The 23,070-nt window shown below is 38.5% G+C and overlaps 1 protein-coding gene across 1 annotated transcript in view; it reads left to right on the forward strand.

Moving 5' to 3' along the window:
* Positions 1-23,070, forward strand: part of LOC115224093 (syntaxin-binding protein 5) — a 370,435-nt gene that overhangs the window by 89,094 nt on the left and 258,271 nt on the right. Inside the window, exon 4 of the mRNA XM_036513088.1 lies at positions 6,316-6,450. Coding sequence (XP_036368981.1) covers positions 6,316-6,450 — 135 coding nt within the window. The remainder of the gene's footprint in view (positions 1-6,315; positions 6,451-23,070) is intronic.

A 23,070-nucleotide genomic window follows, 5' to 3' on the forward strand; every position in this document is an offset into this window, starting at 1 on the left:
ATATGTAATAAAGTCATCATTACCATTTTTTGTTATGTTCCAACATTCCATTCGAGGGTTAAATAACGAACTTTTGTCACCAAAGATCTTTGAGAGTAATTCAATAGTTTCTTGGAAACAAATCTCACTTGACATTTTGGGCAATATAAAGTTACAGTAGCGTTCGTACTTGGCCGGAGCTATCTTGCATTGCAATAGCCGCACTTTCTCCTCATCTGAGCATGACTTGCAATCTTTTATTAAAAATTTCCTCATACCTTCTGTAGTACACATGAAACACAATACCCTCCTCCGGATTATAAGTGAGTTCAGAAATCAAGTTCATCTGGTGTAAATGAACTTAACGAATTTTCAGACTTCCTTGACTGTAGCTCAGTTAACTATTGTTGTTGTTGTAATATTTACTCCTGCAACTCCTGTAGTTGTTTCTGTTGCTTCTCTTGAAGCTGTATTACTGCAGCTAATAAGTTCTCCATAATTTAACGATTTGTATGATGCACTAATTGTCAAATAACCTACATCAGCTTTGAAAAGTCCTCATCACTAGATGTTATATCCTTAAGCCTCCAATATCGTAGTATGGTTGATATTGTCGATGATAGATAAAGAACACACTGTAACAGTGTTATAACAATGCAAAATAAAAACAGTAGCAGTAGCAAGCACTCAACGAACCAAGAATCAATATTTCCAACACACTAACTCAAACTGTAAACTGTACCTGGACTTCAAAGACTAACTATAAGCTGCTGACTACATCAAACTGCTACTATTTTCATGTAGTGATCCCATCTATTCTCATCAGAGGGTGTCATACTCGCGCCACCACAAGAAGAATCATTATCAGTTGGTGTGGCTGTGTGGTAAGAAGCTTGCTTCCCAGCCACATGATTCTGGGTTCATTCCCATTGCATGGCGCCTTGGGCTGACCAAAGCCTTGTGAGTGGATTTTGGTAGATGGAAACTGAAAGAAACCTGCCGTGTATGTTAATATATATATATAATATATATGCGGGTGGCACATAAAAAGCACCCACTACACTCACGGAGTAGTTGACATTAGGAAGGGCATCCAGCTGTAGAAACATTGCCAGATAAGACTGGAGCCTGGTGCAGCCTTCTGGCTTCCCGGATCCCCGGTCGAACCGTCCAACCCATGCTAGCATGGTGAACGGACGTTAAACGATGATGATGATGATATATATATATATATGTGTGGTGTGTGTGTGTGTGTGTGTGTGTGTGTGTATGTATATTTATATGTGTATGTCTTTCTGTCTGTTTGTCCCCCGTCACCACTTGAACACTGGTGTTGGTGCGTTTATGTCCCCCGTAACTTAGCGGTTCGGCAAAACAGACCGATAGAATAAGTACTGGGCTTACAAAGAATAAGTCCCGGAGTCGATTTGCTCAACTAAAGGCAGTGCTCCAGCATGGCCGCAGTCAAATTACTGAAACAAGTAAAAGAGTAAAGAGTATATACATACATATATATATATATATATGTGTGTGTGTGTGTGTATATATTTATATGTGTATGTCTTTCTGTCTGTGTTTGTTCCCCCGTCACCACTTGAACTTGGTGTGTTTATGTCCCCATAACTTAGTGGTTTGGCAAAAGAGACCAACAGGATAAGTGCTTAGCTTAAAAAATAAGTCCTGGGATCAATTTGTTTGGCTAAAATCCTTCAAGGTGGTGCTCCAGCATAGCCATACTCATAAAAGAATATGATATTTAAGTTTATCAAGGACATCAGCTGCACAAATAAGTGAAATTTAATTCCTTCAAGGATTGGTGTCAGCTCATAATTTGCATTCCATTAAGTCTGTTCTTTCCCATGCCATTGCTCACTGCTGCCATAATATATATTATGGATAAAGGTCAGTTGTTGAAGGTCAGCACTATAGCCAATTGCATTAACCATTCCACCTCATTTTATCAATATTAGAAAGACACAAGGTAATGTGAACACCTGTAGGTTATGAACTCAGAACAGACATGACAGAACTGAATAGTATAATTACATAATGCATTCTGGTTTCCACTCATATATTTATTACAAACACTCGTCAATGAGCCAATGTGGTTAACAGACCTGCTAGAAATAGCTGCTAAATGTCTCCGAATAACTCTCTCTCTCTTCAAAAACGATATGGCTATTTCATGGCTAAAACACTTTCGATTGCGGGCTTTTTTCACTTGGTGAGCTAAACAATGACATACCTGAACTAAAGGGGTTGGAATTTTACTGTTTTCGAATAATTTAATAACAATATCATGAAAATCATTAGTTTTGCTGTTTTACTGGGTAAAATTAAGTTAGAGATAGATTTTATAAATAGGTGTCGACATGGCTGTGTGGTAAGTAGCTTACTTACCAACCACATGGTCCTGGGTTCAGTCCGACTGCATGGCACCTTGGGCAAGTGTCTTGTACTATAGCCTCAAGCCAACCAAAGCCTTGTGAGTGGATTTGGTAGACAGAAACTGAAAGAAGCCTGTCGTGTATATATATATGTGTGTGTGTGTGTATGTATATGTGTGTCTATGTTTGTCCCCCCACCCACCATCGCTTAACAACCGATGTTGGTGTGTTTACATCCTTGTAACTTAGTGGTTTGGCAAAAGAGACTGTAGGATAAGTACTAGGCTTACAAAGAATAAGTCCTGAGGTCAATTTGTTTGACTAGGAGTGGTGCTCCAGCATGGCTGCAGTTAAATGATTGAAACAAATAAAAGAATATATATATATCTATATATATGTATATACATACACACACACAATACAATACATGCAGTCTTGAATCTTTCTTATAACACCTCATATATTACATACATACTTAACTACATGCATACACACATATATTTATATGTACATACACACAGAGACACACACACACACAAACAAACAAACAAGAAATACTGGTGGAACATTCCCATTAAAACATGCCAAGTGTAAACATAACAGGTCAGATATTGCTGTTAGGGACAGGCTGGAAAAAGTATATACCATCATAGAGGTCAACTGTCCTGTTGAGTGAATATCTCTTTGGAAATTGAAGAGAAAGAGAACAACTATGGACAACTGCCTCAAAACCTCCAGCATCTATATCCAGATTATAAATTCACATTTATAACAATAATAATTGGTGCACTTGGTTTTATGAGTAAGTGCCAAAGTGACAGTCTGGATAAGCTGGAGGTTTCAGGAAAACAAAAATCAACAAATTATTTTGAACAGTGAAATAAGTGGTACTATGAAAATATGCAAGAAGTTTTACAAGTTTAAAATGTGACTTTGTTTTTGTTATCTACGGGAGTGGCTGTGTGGTAAGAAGCTTGCTTCCCAACCACATGGTTCTGGGTTCAGTCCTACTGCGTGGCAACTTAGGCTACTGTCTTCTACTATAGCCTTAGGTCAACCAAAGCCTTGTGAGTGGATTTGGTAGACGGAATCTGGAAGAAGCCCGTTGTATATATATATATGTGTGTGTGTGTTTTTGTGTCTGTTTGTCTCCCACCATCACTTGACAACCAATGTTGATGTGTTTGCATCCCCGAAACTTTGCAGTTTGGCAAGAGAGACTGATAGAATAAGTACTAGGCCTACAAAGAATAAATCCTGGGGTCGATTTGTTTGACTAAAGGCAATGCCCCAGCATGGCCACAGTCAAATGACTAATACAAGTAAAAGAATATTAGCAAATGGTCTTTGTATTTTTGTTAAAAACTGGCTCCTTTTTCAGTGGAAGAATTCAAATAATTAAAAACGATAGAGAACGTGGAGGTGTGCACACACGTGTGCATGCATGCATACAAGCATGTGTACATTAGGGTATACTCTTTTACTCTTTTATTTGTTTCAGTCATTTGACTGCGGCCATGCTGGAGCACCGCCTTTAGTCGAGCAAATCGACCCCAGGACTTATTCTTTGGAAGCCTAGTACTTATTCTTTTCGGTCTCTTATGCCGAACCGCAAAGTTACGGGGACATAAACACACCAGCATCGGTTGTCAAGCGATGTTGGGGGGGACAAACAGACACACACACATATATATATATATACATATACATATATACGACGGGCTTCTTTCAGTTTCCGTCTACCAAATCCACTCACAAGGCTCTGGTCGGCCCTCTATATTATAGTCTATTATTACACATCTAATTTTCTAAGTATGTTAATTCTTGCTCTTCTCTTCTCTCTCAATAACAGATTAAACCTTGTCCTTTAGCAAATGAATATATTTGTATTTTTGAGCCTCAGCCTTGTTCTAACATAAATGCTTCTTCATTCCAATTTCTTTCCCTTTCCTATACAACAATCTCTATACTAAATCTCTGAACGAGGTATAAACAGTAACTGCACGACAATGTGAGGTATACTTGCCATCTCAATAGGGCTAACCACTATTTGCAAAGGGACCTCTCTTTGCAAATACCATAAGGGCACAGAAAGTGTGCCTAAAGCCAGCTGGAGACGATGTTCTCCTGGGGCTACAAGCTACAGTAACACCCACCCTTAGTGTTTAGCCCTATTGAGATGGCAAGTATATCTCACATTGTCGTACAGTTACTGTTTATATCTCGTTCACAGATTTATTATTACTCACATGTGCTTGTACCACAAAACAAACAAAAACCACATTTATCTTTCCATTTAGTTTTAAATGTCAGCTGTTCTCCTGGGGCTACAAGCTACAGTAACACCCACCCTTAGTGGTTAGCCATATTGAGATGGCAAGTATACCTCACAATCTCTATACTATTGGCACCGTAATACCATTAATACTTTGTGCTTGAGTTGCTTCAGCAGAGTTCACTTTATTATAAGGGTTTTGAAAACAGGGTCACCAGTTTCCACCCTAACCACTGTATTTTTTTATTCTGCACTCTCACCAACCTGAGACTGAGATATATAAAAGTCATGAATAGTGCCCCTTATCTCCTAACTTTTTCATTTCTAAACATACTTGGTAGTCATTCAAAAATAACAGCCATTTTTATGTGATTACTAGCAGTATAGCCCGGCGTTGCCCGGGTATGTAAGAGCCCCTAGTAGGCAATGACTAATCCCAATCTAGTCCTTTCCCTCTAGGGAACGAAGGCGCATGTGTAGGTTGCAATGTCTTCTGTGTATACGATGTTCCTAGCTGTCCCTTTAGGCGAAAACGCGATTTCCCAAAATGGCATGATTTTATCGATTTTTTTCTGATGGTAAGGTATTGCATGGAAAACTAACGTCAGAATTAAGTTTCTTAGTGTAACATTAAGCTTCACCATGAGTTTGGTGAAATCGATTGCAAGTTGCGAAAACTACAACAGAAAATGTGTTGCATATAAAAAGCTGAGATTCTCGACCCCATGTCGAATTTATCGATTTTTCTCAAAACTGGGGGAACTTTTCAAAATTTTCGCTGCGTTAGTTTTGAATTATGACATTGGGCTATGTGTGTGTTTAGTTTCATCAGAATCGGTTGAAAGCCGTGGTCAGGGTGAGGGTACAACCTGACAGACACACAGACAGACAAACTGCCGTTTATATAGAGAGAGATACTATGATCTTAGGGCAGTGAGCTTGCAGAATCATTAGCACACTGGATGAAATGCTTAGCAGTATTTCACCTGTTGCTACATTCTGAGTTCATATTCCGCCAAAGTCAACTTTGCCTCTCATCCTTTCGAGGTCGATAGATTAAGTACCAGCTATGCACTGGGGTCAATGTAATCGATTATCCCCCTCCCCCAAATTTTGAGCCTTGTATCTATACCAGAAAGGATTATACTGTGTTCTTGAACATAACGCAATTCCCAGTTTTTTTTAACTAAAAATCCCCTGGAGTACAGCCATAATTATGTATATTTTTTTAAGAATCCAGTGTAGAATCACTGCCAATTTTAAAAGCACTTAAAACATTAAGCTGGCATAGTTCCTTCTTTTGCTCAGTAACCTTAGTTGCTTAAAAATAAATTAAATAATATTTTTAAAACAATTGTATGTATAACTTCATACTGACAGCATGCTAACTGAATCAACAATTGCTATTGGGTACATTCGCAATACATACTGTGTTTAAAAGCCACGGGCATTGAAATATATCTTTTAGCAGTTAGATGTCTCAGGGCTACAACCTTTAATATCTTCATTTCTACACATTTGCTGTTGTATTTAATCTGTTTTTATTTTTACACTCAAATATAATGCTACCCAACTATTTTGATTGATTTTCTTTTTAATATTAAATTTGATGTATTATCTAAGAGTAATTATTGATAATTGCAATTCCTTTTCTTATTTCTCTGCTTCTTTCAGTATTACATATTGCCATTTGCCTTTCCAAAGTAAGTGGTTTTACATCGGAACTGAACGTGGGAATGTACACATAGTGAACATAGAAACGTTTTCTCTGTCTGGTTATGTAATTAATTGGAACAAAGCAATTGAATTGTAAGTATAAAAAATTCCTCTGGAATTGCCTTCTTTTCTCCAGTCGTCTGTGTTAATATTTGTTAAAGAAAAACTGAGCATTTTTATAGAGTCTTTAACCCTTTAGTGTTCGCATTATTCTGCCAAAATTAATCCTTTTTCATCCACATTGTTTTGAACTAATCATGCATTATCTTGTAGCTATGTGATTCTGATGAGGTAGCTGTTAATTTTTAAAACGATATTGTAGGGTTGGTGTGAGAGACCAGATCTGGCCAGTTTGAACATAAAAAAAGGCAGAATACTTTTGGCTGGATATGGCCAGTTTAAATGCTAAAGGGTTAATGCTGTTTTACCAACTTTTTAAATTGATATTTTTTATCACTCAACAGTAAACCATATTACAGATTATCATATCATCACATATACCATATTCGAAACATTGGTTGTTTAATTAGGTACCAGACCTCATATCATTAAAAAGCCAAATGAAGACATTCCTTGTAGGGGTCAAGTGGAGTAGAAGCTATTCTAAGGCTTAATATATTGACCCTCAAAAGGATGAAAGACAAGGTCGACCTCGGTGGGATGTAAACCCAGATTATAAAGGGTCATTCTTGAAAATTGCAAAGTGTTTTGTTTGTGGCTCTGAAGATTTAGTCAGTCTACTGCTCAAGTGTAGATTTAGATATTATCATTTTACTCTTTACTCGTTTCAGTCATTTGACTGCGGCCATGCTGGAGCACCACCTTTAATCAAGCAACTCGACCCTGGGACTTATTCTTTTGTAAGCCCAGTACTTATTTTATCGGTCTCTTTTGCCGAACCGCTAAGTAACGGGGACATAAACACACCAGCATCGGTTGTCAAGCAATGCTAGGGGGACAAATACATTTTTTTTTCTGAAGATTCAGTTGTCAAGCAATGCTAGGGGGACAAATTCATTTTTTTTTTCTGAAGATTCAGTTGTCGAGTCTCATAGAGACAATGACAGGGTGACATGCAGTGGGACTGAACCCAAAATCATGTGGTTGGGAAGCAAGCTTCTTACCACGTAGCCATGCCAGATTTTTTTCTTTCTTTTTTTTCTAAAGATTAAGTTTATATTTGAGACATTATAAATGTAAATGAACTTGTAGTTTGTACATTTTCAAATTTCAGAAAATTAGTGTCAGAACATTTTAATTTCACCATTTCAGTAGCTTTATCAAAGAAATGGTGAAGAGATATGCAAAACTAGACTTTCTGAATATAAACTGTAAGCTAAAGTCTAAGAGTTCAGTATAAAAGATATGAGCATTATATAAGCACCAGTTCGATAGAGAAAAAAAGAACAACCGCCAAACCAAGTGACAGAACATAGCAGTGGGTTTGGTGCTACTGTTCCATGCATGTGTTCATGTATATATACATATATGTTTGTGTGCATGTGTATTTTTATCACCTATTTCATAATATTTTCTTAATTCTGTGTAATAAAGATATCAGCCATTTCTTAACATATCTGTGGTGTTTGGCAATAAACACTGGGTTTTTTTTTTTTTATATATTTTCCTTGATATTTGCTATTCTATTGGATTCACTGAACATATATTATTTGTGGATCATTTATCAGTAAACACATAGCAAACATTTAAATTTAATGATCAAAAGTTTCTATAATGTGAGCTTTCTCTTTGTTTAAACAATCACTTCCACACATTATTATGGACTATTTTATCAAAATATTAAAATCGATATTTTTTTTCAATGTATTCCATGGACACCAAGTAATGAAATGTTTCTTTTAATGGTGAATTTTGTATGCAGCATTTTTGAAAAATTTTGCTAATTATAAAATATGGATCTAGTGATATAAACATTTAAAATAGGCTTAAAGGAAATTGATTTGATTGGCTGGAAATCAATCAATAATCAGTGAAAAATATCTGCTGAATAATTAACTCTTAACATCCTATTGAAAATATTCTAGGTCAAAAGCACAGCTTAATCCTGTAATGATTCCATTTCAGAACAGAGATGAGTGATAGATGAAGGGGTTAGAGGTTTCTCCCTTATATCTGAAAGGTTTTCAGTTTCTTTGAAATGAATGTAAACAAGTTTAGTATGATTCTTGTGATATCATGCATTTCAGGACTGGCTGATCAATGCAGTTCCATGCAGTACTGTGTTGTACAAGAAGTTATGAGTTAATCAACTGATCTATACTTTTTTGCCATCTGTTTATTTCTACAAATGCAAATGTTCATGCAAAATATATTTGGTGTAATCTAGTATTGACAAATATCTTCTGAGAAATACAGCATTAAAAATTTTTATATCTCTTATCTTTTACGTGTTTCAGTCATTTGACTGCAGCCAGGCCAGGGCACCACCTGGAACAGTTTTACTCAAAAAAATTGACCCTAGGCCTTTTTTTAAAAGCCTGGTACTTATTCTATCTGTCTCCTCTGCCAAACCACTAAGTTACTGGGCTATGACCACACCACACCACCGCTGGTTGTCAAGTGGTGGTGAAAACAAACACACACACACACACATATCTATACAACAGACTTCTTTCAGTTTATGTCTACCAAATCCAATCACAAGGCATTGATCAGCCTGAGGCTACAGTACAAGACACTTGCCCAAGGCACCACACAGTGGGACTGAACTTGAAATCATGTGGGTGGTAAGCAAGCTTCTTACCACACAACCATGTCTGTAATACTTTGTGACTAAATATCAGCAACCCCTTAAATGGAAGAGACATTTTAGCTAACTGGAAACACACAAAACCTGTTACTCTTTTACTTGTTTCAGTCATTTGACTGCGGCCATGCTGGAGCACCGCCTTTAGTCGAGCAGATCAACCCCGGGACTTATTCTTTGTAAGCCCAGTACTTATTCTATCGGTCTCTTTTTGCTGAACCGCTAAGTGACGGGGACGTAAACACACCAGCATCGGTTGTCAAGCAATGCTAGGGGTACAAACACAGACACACAAACACATATATATATATATATATACATATATACGACAGGCTTCTTTCAGTTTCCGTCTACCAAATCCACTCACAAGGCATTGGTCGGCCCGGGGCTATAGCAGAAGACACTTGCCCAAGATGCCACTCAGTGGGACAGAACCCGGAACCATGTGGTTGGTTAGCAAGCTACTTACCACACAGCCACTCCTGCGCCTATAAATTAAATTTATTTTTCGTTTATTTCTTGGGTGTTTGAAATTTCGTTATGTAATTGGAATCTAGGTCAATGAGCTGTGTCAGTTCTCTGGCTGCAATTGTGCAACAAAAAGTTTTTTGTATCACATCACTTTCTAAACAACTTTTATTTGTATGTGTGTTTGTGTTTCTCCTTTTTGTTGTCTAAAATAGCGAGATTTCTGTAAGAAGCTTATGAAATTCTTATGAAGAAGCTTATGAAAGTCATATGGAGCCAAATCAAACTGTTTTAAATAATACACTCACACACATACACACGTATATACACACATACATAGTGATTAGAATGTTTCACCCATGATCGTGAGATCTGGTTTCAATTCCCAGGCCAGCTGTGCATTGTGTTCTTGAGCAAAACACTTCATTTCACATTGCTCCAAGCCACTCAGTTATAAATGGTAACCCTGTGACTCACTGGTATGCCTTTCAGGGGAAATGTTAGCCAGAGTTCTGACCCAGCAGGTTGGCACCATTTGAAACTTAAAACAATACAAATTACATTGCGACAAGTAGTGTATGACAACACCTGATAGTCTTATCCATACCATGATATACATTTATCTATATATCTAGATTAATAGATAGATATGTTTCTTTATTAGCCACACAGGGCTGCACAAAGACGGGACAAATTACAAGGTAGAGCTTTTCTTTTGGGGATAATAAAAGGGGGTTTGGTTTTCGATCAAAAGGGATTGTAAAAAGAAAGAGAAAGGCAAAAAAAAGGAGAGGAATAAAATAAAAGGAAAAAGAAAAGATCGATCAATAGGGATCGTTATCACAGAAATGGCAATATAAAGTGTAAAGGAGAGGACAGGTGAGGTTTATCCGTGGAAAGAAAAGCCTACGGAAAAGACCACGGTAACCTCGGTCAATGAAGTCACATGTTAGATAGATAGATTGATACATAGAGAAGGAAAGAGAGAGAGAGATACGGAGAGAAGGAAAGAGAGAGAGAGAGAGATTTTACACTTAGATGGCAGAGATGAGCTTTTTTTTTTCCAAATTTGTACATTTGCATAATGTTGGTGCAGTTGTTCCCATAACTGATATTTAATTGATACCATTAGGATTGGAATATTTTTGTCACTCAGATAAACAGTATGAAACAAACTGACTTAAGAGCACATTTTTTTGATAAATATTTAAAAGGAAATATTTTTTTAAAAAATGGAACACAAGAACAACCATCAGCCAAAGGTGACGATCTTATTAAGAATTTATATTTTCATTATTTTACTTTTGGACTGTTTATGTGACAAGTAATTTTTTCTTCATTGTTTTCATTTGAGGAGAGTAGTTTACTCCTTTTTTCTCTCTTTTGGAGTAAAAGTAATTATTTATTGTTCAATGTAAAACGCAAGGTTGAAAGTTCAAATCCAGTTAAATTTTAGTATTCTGTATTGTATTAATTAATGATTATTTTTTTATACCCTATCATCAATATGGATCTTCAGTGTAGGGCATAGAGTGTAGATTGAAAGCTACTTGAAGTTATACTCTCTATATTGTCCATTCTGTTTTCCATCATCTGTTGATGCATATTTTTATCACGTTATATCACACTGATATCTCTATATCTCGTTTATATTGATTTCTTAGATATGCATTAGACATGTGCATTAGATAGATATGTGCATAGCCTTGAATTGAGTTGGCAGAGGGCAATAGTTAATTGCATCATCTGCAGAATCTAACTGGTATTTTATCGACCCCAAACAGATAAAAGCCATCCTTTAGAATTTAAACCACCCATATTAGGCCCAAATATTCTACCTGCTTTATGTTTAAAACTGATCAGATCCAACCTTTCATGTTTACACTACAATTTCATTCTAAGAAATAAAGAATCAGGAGTGGCTGTGTGGTAAGTAGCTTCTTTACCAATCACATGGTTCCGGGTTCAGTCCCACTGCGTGGCATCTTGGGCAAGTGTCTTCTACTATAGCCTCGGGCCGACCAAAGCCTTGTGAGTGGATTTGGTAGATGGAAACTGAAAGAAGCCCATCATATATATGTATGTATATATATATATATATATATATATTTCTTTACTACCCACAAGGGGCTAAACACAGAGGAGACAAACAAGGACAGACAAACGGATTAAGTTGATTACATCGACCCCAGTGCGTAACTGGTACTTAATTTATCGACCCCGGAAGGATGAAAGGCAAAGTCGACCTCGGCGGAATTTGAACTCGGAACGTAACGGCAGACGAAATACGGCAACGCATATATATGTGTGTGTGCATGTATGTATGTGTGTCTGTGTTTGTCCCCCTAGCATTGCTTGACAATCAATGCTGGTGTGTTTATGTCACCGTCACTTAGCGGTTCGACAAAAGGGACCAATAGAATAAGTACTAGGCTTACAAAAGAATAAGTCCCGGGGTCAAGTTGCTAGATTAAAGGCGGTGCTCCAGCATGGCCGCAGTCAAATGACTGAAACAAGTAAAAGAGTAATCATATCAATGAGGTTTTGAAACCAAGAGATAATGCTCTTCAGTGGTTACGGCATTGGGCTCACAATCATGAGGTAGTGAGTTCGATTTCTGGGCTGGGTTGTATGTTGTGTTCTTGAGCAAGACACTTTATTTCATGTTGCTCCAGTCCACTCATCTGTAGAAATGAGTTGCAACATCACTGGTGCCAAACTGTATCGGCCCCTTTGCCTTTCACTTGGAAAGGGGCATGGAAAGGGGAGACTGGTATGCATGGGCAACTGCTGGTCTTCCATAAACAATTTTGCCCAGAGTTGTGCCTTGGAGGGTAACTTTCTATGTGCAATCCCATGAATGCTAAAGAGTTAAAGTAGGATTTGAACTAAGAGCATAAAAGGCTATCTGAATACAGGGTTTTACAAATATTTTGTTTTGATTTTAGAACCAAAAGACAAACAAGTGTAATGGTTGTTAGTATATCATAATGGTTAAGATGGCACCCTCAACCATGTAATCAGCTGGAATAAATCCCCAAAGGATGAAAGATAAAGTTGACTTTTTGTATGTTAGGAGACAACAATATTTCATTGAGGGAATTCATCACAAAACAGTAAATTAAAATACGCCCTTAATTTAAAAGGCCCATGTATTGTTGTTATCATTATTGTTGTTGTTGTTATTGTTAGGGTGGTGAAGGTGGCATATTGACAGAATCATTAGCATACTGGCCAAAATGCTTAGTGTTGTTCCTTCTGGTTTTACATTCTGAGTTTAAATTCTTATTTCTTTATTGCCCACAAGGGGCTAAACACAGAGGAGACAAACAAGGACAGACAAAGGGATTAAGTCGATTACATCGACCCCAGTGCGTAACTGGTACTTAATTTATCGACCCCGAAAGGATGAAAGGCAAAGTCGACCTCGGCGGAATTTGAACTCAGAACGCAGTGGCGGACGAAATACCACAAAGCATTTCACCGGCTTGCTAACGTTTCTGCCAACTTGCCGCCTTGAGTTTAAATTCTGCCAAGGCTAACTTTGCCCTTCATCATTTTAGGGTCAATAAAATAAGTACCAGTTGAATACTGAGATCAATGTAATCAAACCCCAAACTTGTTGATCTAGTACCAAAATTTGAAATCATTATTATTATTATTGTTTAGGTGGCAAGCTGGCAGAATCATTAGCACACTGGGTAAAATGCTTAGCAGCATTTCATCCATCTCTACATTCTGAGTTCAAATTATGCCAAGGTCAACTTGACCTTTCATCTTTTCAGGGTCAATAGATTAAGTACCAGTAAAACACTGGAATCAATATATATTTCTTTACTACCCACAAGGGGCTAAACACAGAGGGGACAAATGAGGACAAACAGATTAAGTCGATTACATCGACTCCAGTGCGTAACTGGTACTTAATTTATCGACCCCGAAAAATTAAAGGCAAAGTCGACCACAGCGGAATTTGAACTCAGAACGTAACGACAGACAAAATACGGCTACGCATTTCACCCGGCGTGTTAACATTTCTGTCCGCTCGCCACCTTGGAACACTGGAATCGATATAATCGCCTAGTCCTCTCCCACCAAATTTCAGACCTTGTGCTTTTAGTAGAAAGAATTATTATTATTTTATTATCATCATTATTATTTTTATTATTATTATTATGGTAGTGGTGGTAGTTTTAATCAGGTTATCTTGTTTTCAGGACACTGGATGGCAGTAATAAACAGTAGAGCAGTAGATTAAAATGCCTTGTGGTATTTAAGCTTTGTCAGTTTTGCTTTTCATCTTGGTTTTGATGAATATTTACAATAAATAATGTAAATATAGATTCTAATGACAAAGTTAATAGTCTGGAAAAATTATAGTCTTAACAAACAACTCATCTCAGTCATTTAGACATCTTTTAATGTATTCCAGTATTAAAACACTGGATTCTACATAAATCTCTCTTTCTCTCTCTCTCTCTCTCACACACGTGTTATATGCATATCTGTCTCTCTATCGATTGATCAATAAAATACATACCAGTTGAGCACTGAGATCAAAGTAATTAACTACCCACCTCCCCTAGAATTTCAGGCCTTGTGTGTAAAATAGAAATTATTATTATTATTATTATTATTATTATATTATTATTAGGGCAATGAGCTGGCACAATCCTTAGCATACCAGGCAAAATGCTTAGCGGCATTTCAGCCATCTTTACATTCAGAGGTCTAATTCCTATTTCTTTATTGCCCACAAGGGGCTAAATATGGAGGGGACAAATAAGGGCAGACAAAGAGATTAAGTTGATTAGATCGACCCCAGTGTGTAACTGGTACTTAATTTATCGACCCCGAAAGGATGAAAGGCAAAGTCGACCTCAGCGGAACTTGAACTCAGAACGTAATGGCAGACGAAATACTGCTAAGCATTTCGCCCGGCATGCTAACGTTTCTGCCAGCTTGCCACCTTGGTCTAATTCCATCATGGTTGAGTACTGGAGTCAGTGTAATCAGCTTGCCCCTTCCCTCAAATTTCAGGCCTTGTGCCTATAGTAGAAATAATTATTATTATTATTATTAGTAGTAGTAGTAGTAGTAGTGCATGATGGTGCTGGTGGTTTTAATCAGGTTATCTCGTTTTCAGGCAGTAGATGCTTTTGGAAAAGTAGGGAAAGGTGACCTTAATGCTAGATGAAAGAGAACAGAATGGGATTCATGTGTGCCTTGGCACCACCTCCTTTCAGCTGACATAAAAAGCTAAAAAGTGTGCACATGATAGACATCAGAGATGAACCATAGATAAGAGATGTGAGATTTCTCAACTTGATATTAATACTGCCTCTGTCACTGATATATTTTTTTTTAACAAGTTCACTTTCTAATGGCACTGTTAGTCTATATATCACTCGTGGGGAAATGAGTCACTGCTGTTTTTAGCAATCACGTGTCCATCATTGACAAAACCAAGGATCGTTGAAATCACATGATGTGCTGGTCTCAGTGCTTGAGGTGATGGGGGTTTATTTCCTCACTAGTGGTATAAACGAGTGCATTTTGCACCAAAAAGACAATATGAGAGTTTCTCTCATGCTATCTACCTCAGTATAGTTTGTTCTAACACAACATCCTGGTTTAATTGGGGATAAATAAATATGATGAACATTAGTTCAGTCCTTGCTGCCCCACTCAGGTGAAGTGTACAGGCTAAGGCTGAAACATTTGTGACCGTGAGATACCTGCTGATGATGCAGAAAGGTTTCCAGCATTGCAATGGGTTTAGAAGAGCTTGTATCTCTCAACCATTCTCGCATCTCTCGACCATTCTTGTATCTCTCCACCATTCTTATATTTCTCAACCATTCTCATATCTCTCGACCATTCTCGCATCTCTCCACCATTTTCCTATCTCTCAACTATTCTCATATCTCTCAACCATTCTTATATCTCTTGACCATTCTCGCATCTCTCGACCATTCTTGTATCTCTCAACCATTCTCCTATCTCTCGACCATTCTCATATCTCTCAACCATTCTCATATCTCTCGACCATTCTCGCATCTCTCCACAATTCTTGTATCTCTCAACCATTCTCCTATCTCTCAACCATTCTCCTATCTCTCGACCATTCTCATATCTCTCGACCATTCTCGCATCTCTCGACCATTCTTGTATCTCTCCACCATTCTCGTATTTCTCAACCATTCTCATACGTCTCAGCTATTCTCTGTTTGTCCAATAACCTCCCTTTTCAATTAAAAGAGATTCTAAAGCAGCAAATTTTCCGAATCATTAGTATGCCAGACAAAATGCTTAACAGCATTTTGTCCATCTTTATGTTCTGTGTGGAAATTCCGCGAAGGTCATCTTTCTCTTTCATCTTTTTTGGTGGGGATCAATAAAATCCAGCACTGGGATTGGTGAAATCGACTTAACCTATGCCCCCAAAATTACTGGCCTTGTGCCAAAATTTGAAACCACTTAAAAGAGACTCAGGAACAGCATGAATATCAAAAATTACTATTTCTAAATCTCACAATGTGAGATATTCAGCAACAGTATTTCAAGCGAGAATTCGGCAGCGCCACCTCTAGCCGAGCAATTATTCTGTGCTGATGAAGGAAAATAACCCAGAAATCGCAATACACAGATATTGATTTGAGCTGAGTGAGAGTGCTAGATTCCCTTGTTCGAAAACATAAGGACACAGATCGTGTCGTATAGCCAGCTGGAGATGACGTCTCCTGAGGCTAAATTAGAGCAACACTAGTCCTAAACCAGGACTGCCATGTTATGTTGGCAAACAATCTTTACTACACAGCATGAATGGCCGGACATCAAAGCAATCTAACACTTCATCTACGCACTACTCAAGTGTGGTGTTCACCAAACAGCTTACGCCTGAAAACAAATATATTGATATAAGTCGTTTATCCTAATCATGATCAACACAATACTTACAGAATTCAAACTAGCAACTACAGAATGTTTTTGTTTTCTTTTCATTTGATGCCAGGGAGTGTGTGGTGGGGGGGGGGAAGGGTTAACAAATATTATTGGCAACAGCATCTGATAATATTTGTTCCAAGGGATTCCGTTAACTGCTGATTGGTCCCCGTGGAGGTAGAAACAGTTTTTGTGTTGTTTATTTTATTATTTAAAAAAATTTTTTTTTTTTTTTTGCTGCCAGAAAATGATACAGGTGTCACATTTTGAGTGAACAATACAAGTTACATTTGATCTAAGGACTAATCTACATCTCTCACTTACCCACACCTGCAGCATCAATAAAAGATGTGAAGAACTGTTTGCATTCCTAAATCTCCAACAAAGCCTTATAGATAAATCTATAAATGACAATTATCCTGACTAATAAAACAGTCACATAACCTCCCCCCCCCCACAGCGTGCAAATTACCCATACTGTTATTGTCCAAGACTCATATTTGTCAACCTTGCTCCTATCTCTCGCCCATTCTCCTATTTCTCGACCATTCTCCTATCTCTCGCCCATTTTCCTATCTCTCACCCATTCTCCTATCTCTCACCCATTCTCCTATCTCTCACCCATTCTCCTATCTCTCGCCCATTCTCCTATCTCTCGCCCATTCTCCTATCTCTCGCCCATTCTCCTATCTCTCACCCATTCTCCTATCTCTCGCCCATTCTCCTATCTCTCAACCATTGTCATATCTCTTGACCATTTTCCTATCACTCAACCTTTCTCACATGTCTCAGCTATTCTCTTTCTGTCCAAATTACATCAGCTCTTATTTAAGCTTCAGGCCAAAAGATAGTACCTGCCCATGTGTGGATTTTGCTTTCTTCACCACTCACTTTTCTAACCTAGACAACAGCAACAGTGACTTTCAGTTACTCTCTCTCAAAGCCTCTCTTCTCCACTCTTCTCTATGCATATTTATCCACCACCGCTTTCTAAACTCATTCAACTACCACCAACTTTCCAGCCATGTCTTTTCCTGCACTGAAGACATCCACTTCATTTCACCCCTCTTTAACCCTTTTGATACCAACCTGTCTGAGACTGCCCCAGGTCCTCTAATGTAAGCTTACTGTTTTAAAGTAGTCTCAATTATAATCTTCCATCAAAATTTTATGTTAATTTGCTCCAAATCCCAGCTTAATAATGATAAAGTTATTTCACTAAATACCTCATTAGATGCAGGTGTGGCTGTGTGGTAAGAGGCTCGCTTTGCAACTCATGGTTCCAGGTTCAGTCCCACTGCATGGCACCTTGGGCGAGTATCTTCTACTTTAGTCTCAGGCCAACCAAAGCCTTGTCCATGTATTTGGTATACAGAAACTGAAAGAAGCCTGTTGTATACATATATGTGATGTGTGTGTGTATCGTTTGTGTCCATGTTTGTTCCCCCATCACTGCTTGACAACTGGTGTTGGTGTGTTTACATCCCCATAACTTATGTGGTTCAGCAAAAGAGACTGATAAGTACTAGGCTTTAAGAAAATAAGTCCTGGGGGTCGATTTGTTGATTAAAAATTCAAGGCAGTGCTACAGCATGGCCACAGTCCACAGACTGAAACAAGTAAAAGAAGAAAAGAATTATTTTAAAAATTAATTGAAACAAAGACAGCATATCCTTAAATCCTTAAAAATGTTTTAGCCCGAAGGCTGCGGCCATGCTGGGGACAGAAATATAGTAACAAAAGAGGTTAAGCCCATTGTCCTCAGTGATTTCAGCACTTAGCAAGTTTCTTACACTGTGCTTTTATGCACTGCTATTTATGCAGCTAGTGCAGATACTGAAACTTTTGCAATGCAATCCTTAACTTTCCACATCAAATAGTTTCATCACCTACTTGCAGAACATCGTTCTTATCCCCTACCCTAAGCACTTCCAGATTGGCATCGCTGCACATGTTGGGTCTTCTTTACACTGCTTTATTGTAACAACTCAAACACAAATAGTATAAAATGCTTTCCCCTACCCCACCCTACCTCTGAGACCTTTATAATGCATCAAGTCACTTGACTGGTCACAGCTCTGACATTTCTATGTCAACTTTCCCTGATAGCCCCTGTACTTTGCACTTAACCTATCAGACACAGCAAAGTATGTGCAAGCTGGCAGAAATGTTAGCAAGTCGGGCGAAATGCTTGGCAGTATTTCATCTGCCATTATGTTTTGAGTTCAAATTCTGCCGAGGTTGACTTTGCCTTTCATCCTTTCAGAGTCGATAAATTAAGTACCAGTTACACACTGAGGTCGATGTAATCGACTTGATCCCTTTGTCTTTGTTTGCCCCTCTATGTTTAGCCCCTTGTGGGCAATAAAGAAATAAGAAACAGCAAGGTATGTAAACATAGCCAAGCCATCCTCTAAAGCATATCACTTCATTATCCTATTCAGAGGCAAAACTCACAACCCCAAGTCGATCTACAAAATAGTTTGCTCATAGCCACAATCCAATTTGTGCAGGCAAGAAAATTGCCTACCCTTACAAACTGGATGACTTTTACTTGTTTCTGCAACTTTAACAAGTTCCCCCACCTCTTAAACTACAATTAACTCTTTCAGTCCCTTGCTAAAAGGACCCCTGCCAATCTTACACAATCCTTATTTCCTCCACTTTTCAACCAAGCACAAAAATATCTACAGTCACTTGAAGCCAACAAGGCTGCCAGCCCTGATAATGTCCCTTCTATTACTCTCAAATAGTGCTCTCCTTAGTTGCCACCCACCCACACCAAACTCTTCTACCTCTTTTTCTCTCTTCCTCTTTCTCTCCTCAGCAATCTATCCTGATCTTTGGGAAGACATTCCAATGTATCCATTTCTCAGGAAGAACAACCCCTCTGACCCTACTCACTGCCACCGCAATATCTCAAAGGTGATAGAGACAGCCATTTACACCTTAACCCTTTTGTTACTAACCCGGCCAAAACCGGCTCTGTGGTAAAATGTCTTGTTTCCATAAGTTTCGAATTAGAATATTCCACCAAGCCTTAGTCACTAGTTACGTTCCTAACACTAGTTTAATGATAACTAAGTTATTTTACTAAATTCATTTTATATTTAGAATAATTGAAAGAAACCCAGAGCATCTCAAAATAAATGCAGTAACAAAAGGGTTAAACTTCCTACATTAACAACCACCTACACAGCTTGCATATAACCACACCTATTGTCTGCCTTCTCTCCTATGTCAATCACCAATGGTCAGTCACAGTTGAGAAATCTGGTGAAAACTGTCAACACCAGTAAAGGATCTGACCATGGCTAACATGAGTTTTCTCTCAAAACTGCCCACCCATGCATTCTATCTGTCTCCCATCCTTTAGATTTGTGGCTTCCTGTTAGATCACACTGGATGACATATGTTGATGGAGTTCCATCAGACAGACTCTCTCTTACTCTTTTACTTGTTTCAGTCATTTGACTGCGGCCATGCTGGAGCACCGCCTTTAGTCAAACAACTCGACCCCGGGACTTATTCTTTTGTAAGCCCAGTACTTATTCTATCGGTCTCTTTTGCCGAACCACTAAGTAACGGGGACACAAACACACCAGCATCGGTTGTCAAGCAATGCTAGGGGAACAAACACAGACACACAAACACACACACGCATATATATATACAACGGGCTTCTTTCAGTTTCCGTCTACCAAATCCACTCACAAGGCTTTGATCGGCCCGAGGCTATAGTAGAAGACACTTGCCCAAGGTGCCACGCAGTGGGAATGAACCCGGAACCATGTGGTTGGTAAACAAGCTACTTACCACACAGCCACTCCTGCGCTGTTTTTTTTTTTCAACTTTGATGCATCCTAAGCGTCGACCACATACAATCTTGACCTCTCACACCAAATCTATTCTGACCCCATAAACAGAAATTTGTAATCATCCTTCAAGAGTGTCAGGTCAGTTGTGTCTGTTTTGGCAACAAAGACATAATCAATATCAAAAGAAATACTATTGTACACCACCACCTATACTCCCTCAACATGATCAACAAGAAAATTGCAGCAAAGCTGTGTGATATTGGTACCAGATATGGCATGCTGACCATCATGTAACTTGTTTGACATCGCGTTCTTATTCATCTCTTCCATTTTATTTTGACATACATAGTGCGTTTTTATTCTTTTTTTCCATTTTACGAATTCAATTTACATGTTTATTCTTCTTTTCTGGTTCCTACTTACAACTGTTTACAGATCACAACCTTCTCACAAACTGCATTAATGAGGAGCGCTTTGCACTGCGATGGTTGTGAAATAACACATAACTAAATCTTTCACAGTTGCCGCCTCACAAGCTAGAAATCAACTGAGAATCTCTCCTGGCAAATGCACATCATCAATATAGAAATGATTTGCCTTCCTTCTTTAGAGCTAAGGAAAAAATATACTTTTTCTCCCAGCCACTACTGATCCTCTACAAAGTTTGAGTAAGACTCATATTAGAGTATTGCCTCAATACCTAGGATGTGCTGCTACCACTTCTACAATGGTATTTCTCCCATAGCTGGGACAGTGTTGCTCCTACTTCTACAATGGTATTGTTCCTACGCTTGAGAGGTGGAGGTGCGTGACTTAAGATCGTAAGATTGTGGTTTTGATTCCTTGACCGGGTGACACATTGTGTTCTTGAGCAAAACACTTCATTTCACATTGCTTCCACTCAGCTGGCAAAAATGAGTAATCCTGCGACGGACTGGTGTCCTGTCCAGGTGGGCAATTTATACGCCATGGAAACCAGTTGACATGACTCAAGAAGGTAATCTTTACCTACACCTAAGACAGCGCTATTTCCACATCTGGGACACTGTTGCTCCTACATCTGGGATGGTATTGCTCTTATCTCAGAATAGTTCTGCTCTTACAACCCCACCGTTATTTTGTCCACCGTTTCCCCCTATGCACTTTACTAACGTCTGCACTCAGTATTTCACTCCACAAAATGCCAGCATTCTGGAATTCCCACCTTGCAACTGTTTAAGAGAGCTGTTAATAGTGTCAGTCTCATTAATCTTGAGGGATCCATGAGGATCTCCTCCTTTCTCCCCTTGCTTTTCTGCCTCTCACTCTCTTCCCCTCTTACCTCCCCTTTTTGCACTCTTCTCTTTCTCGCTCTCTTCCCCTTCTTGCTCTCTCCCCTTCTCATTCTCTCTCCCCTTCTCACTTTCACCCCCTCTCACTTCCTACCCCCTTTCACATTTCACTTTATTCCCCTCCTTCTTTCTCCTCTTCTCGCTTTTCCCCTTTGTCCTACTTTCTCCCCTTTTGCTTTCTCTCCCTCTTGCTTTTTCCCCCTCCTCCTTTCTCCCCTTCTTACTTTACCCCTCCTCTTGCTTCCTCCCTCCCTCCTCACTTTCTCTCCTCTTACTTTCTCTCCAGTTAGCTACTAACAACTAGTAAAAGTGGTGGTGAATTCACAATTTGTCGATGGAGCCACATTCATCAAACACACTAAATACAAATTCTATAAACCAAGAACAATCTTACACGTGCATGTGTGTCCACACACGTGTATGTCTGTCTGTCTGTCCATGCCCTGTGTGTGTGTGTGTCAGTATTGTATGTGTCTATGTCCTGTGTCTCCTATATGTCTGTGTCTGTGTGTGTACACTTGCATGTATATGTGTATCCTGCGCTATCAACAGAAATTGGCCAATTTTGCAAATTTGTAAAACATGTAATTTATGTCTACATCAGTTGATGGAATGTATAACAAGCGGCATTCACGACGATAATGATAAACTTTGATGGGAAATGAATAATTTCAAGAACAATTTGGTTTCACCTAATTCAAAAGAGTAAACCTCTCCTCTTCTCAGTCCAAAGACCTCAGCATTAGATCCTCTTTGAAACCAAGTTAATAAGATCAGATGTTAATATGTGACTAGATTTGTAGCAAGCTTTCTAACAACATGGTATTAGTTACTCATTAGGTCCATGCTAGAATGATGTAAAATAATCTGGGTTTTACTTTGCATTTCCTTTATTTGCTTATTCTTTTACTGGTTTCAACCACTGGATTCTCATGTGACTATGCTGAGACACTACTTTTAAGGGTCTTTTTATTCTTTTTTTTTTTTTTTACTTAATACAATCACTTGTATTGATGCCAACAGTGATTTCAGTTTTGCATTCTTATTTATTGGTCTCTGTCACTAAATGGCTAAGAAAGCAGCTCAACACTAACACTGTTTTTATACACACACACACACCACACACACACACACACATATATATATATATATATATAAGGCGAGCTGGCAGAAACGTTAGCATGCCGGGCGAAATGTTTAGTGGTATTTCGTCTGCGTTACGTTGTGAGTTCAAATTCCGCCGAGGTCGACTTTGCCTTTCATCCTTTCGGGGTCGATAAATTAAGTACCAGTTACGCACTGGGGTCGATGTAATCGACTTAATACCTATGTCTGTCCTTGTTTGTCCCCTCTGTGTTTAGCCCCTTGTAGGTAATAAAGAAAT

Source organism: Octopus sinensis, linkage group LG24 (genome assembly GCF_006345805.1).
Source record: "Octopus sinensis linkage group LG24, ASM634580v1, whole genome shotgun sequence".
Lineage (NCBI taxonomy): Eukaryota > Metazoa > Mollusca > Cephalopoda > Octopoda > Octopodidae > Octopus > Octopus sinensis.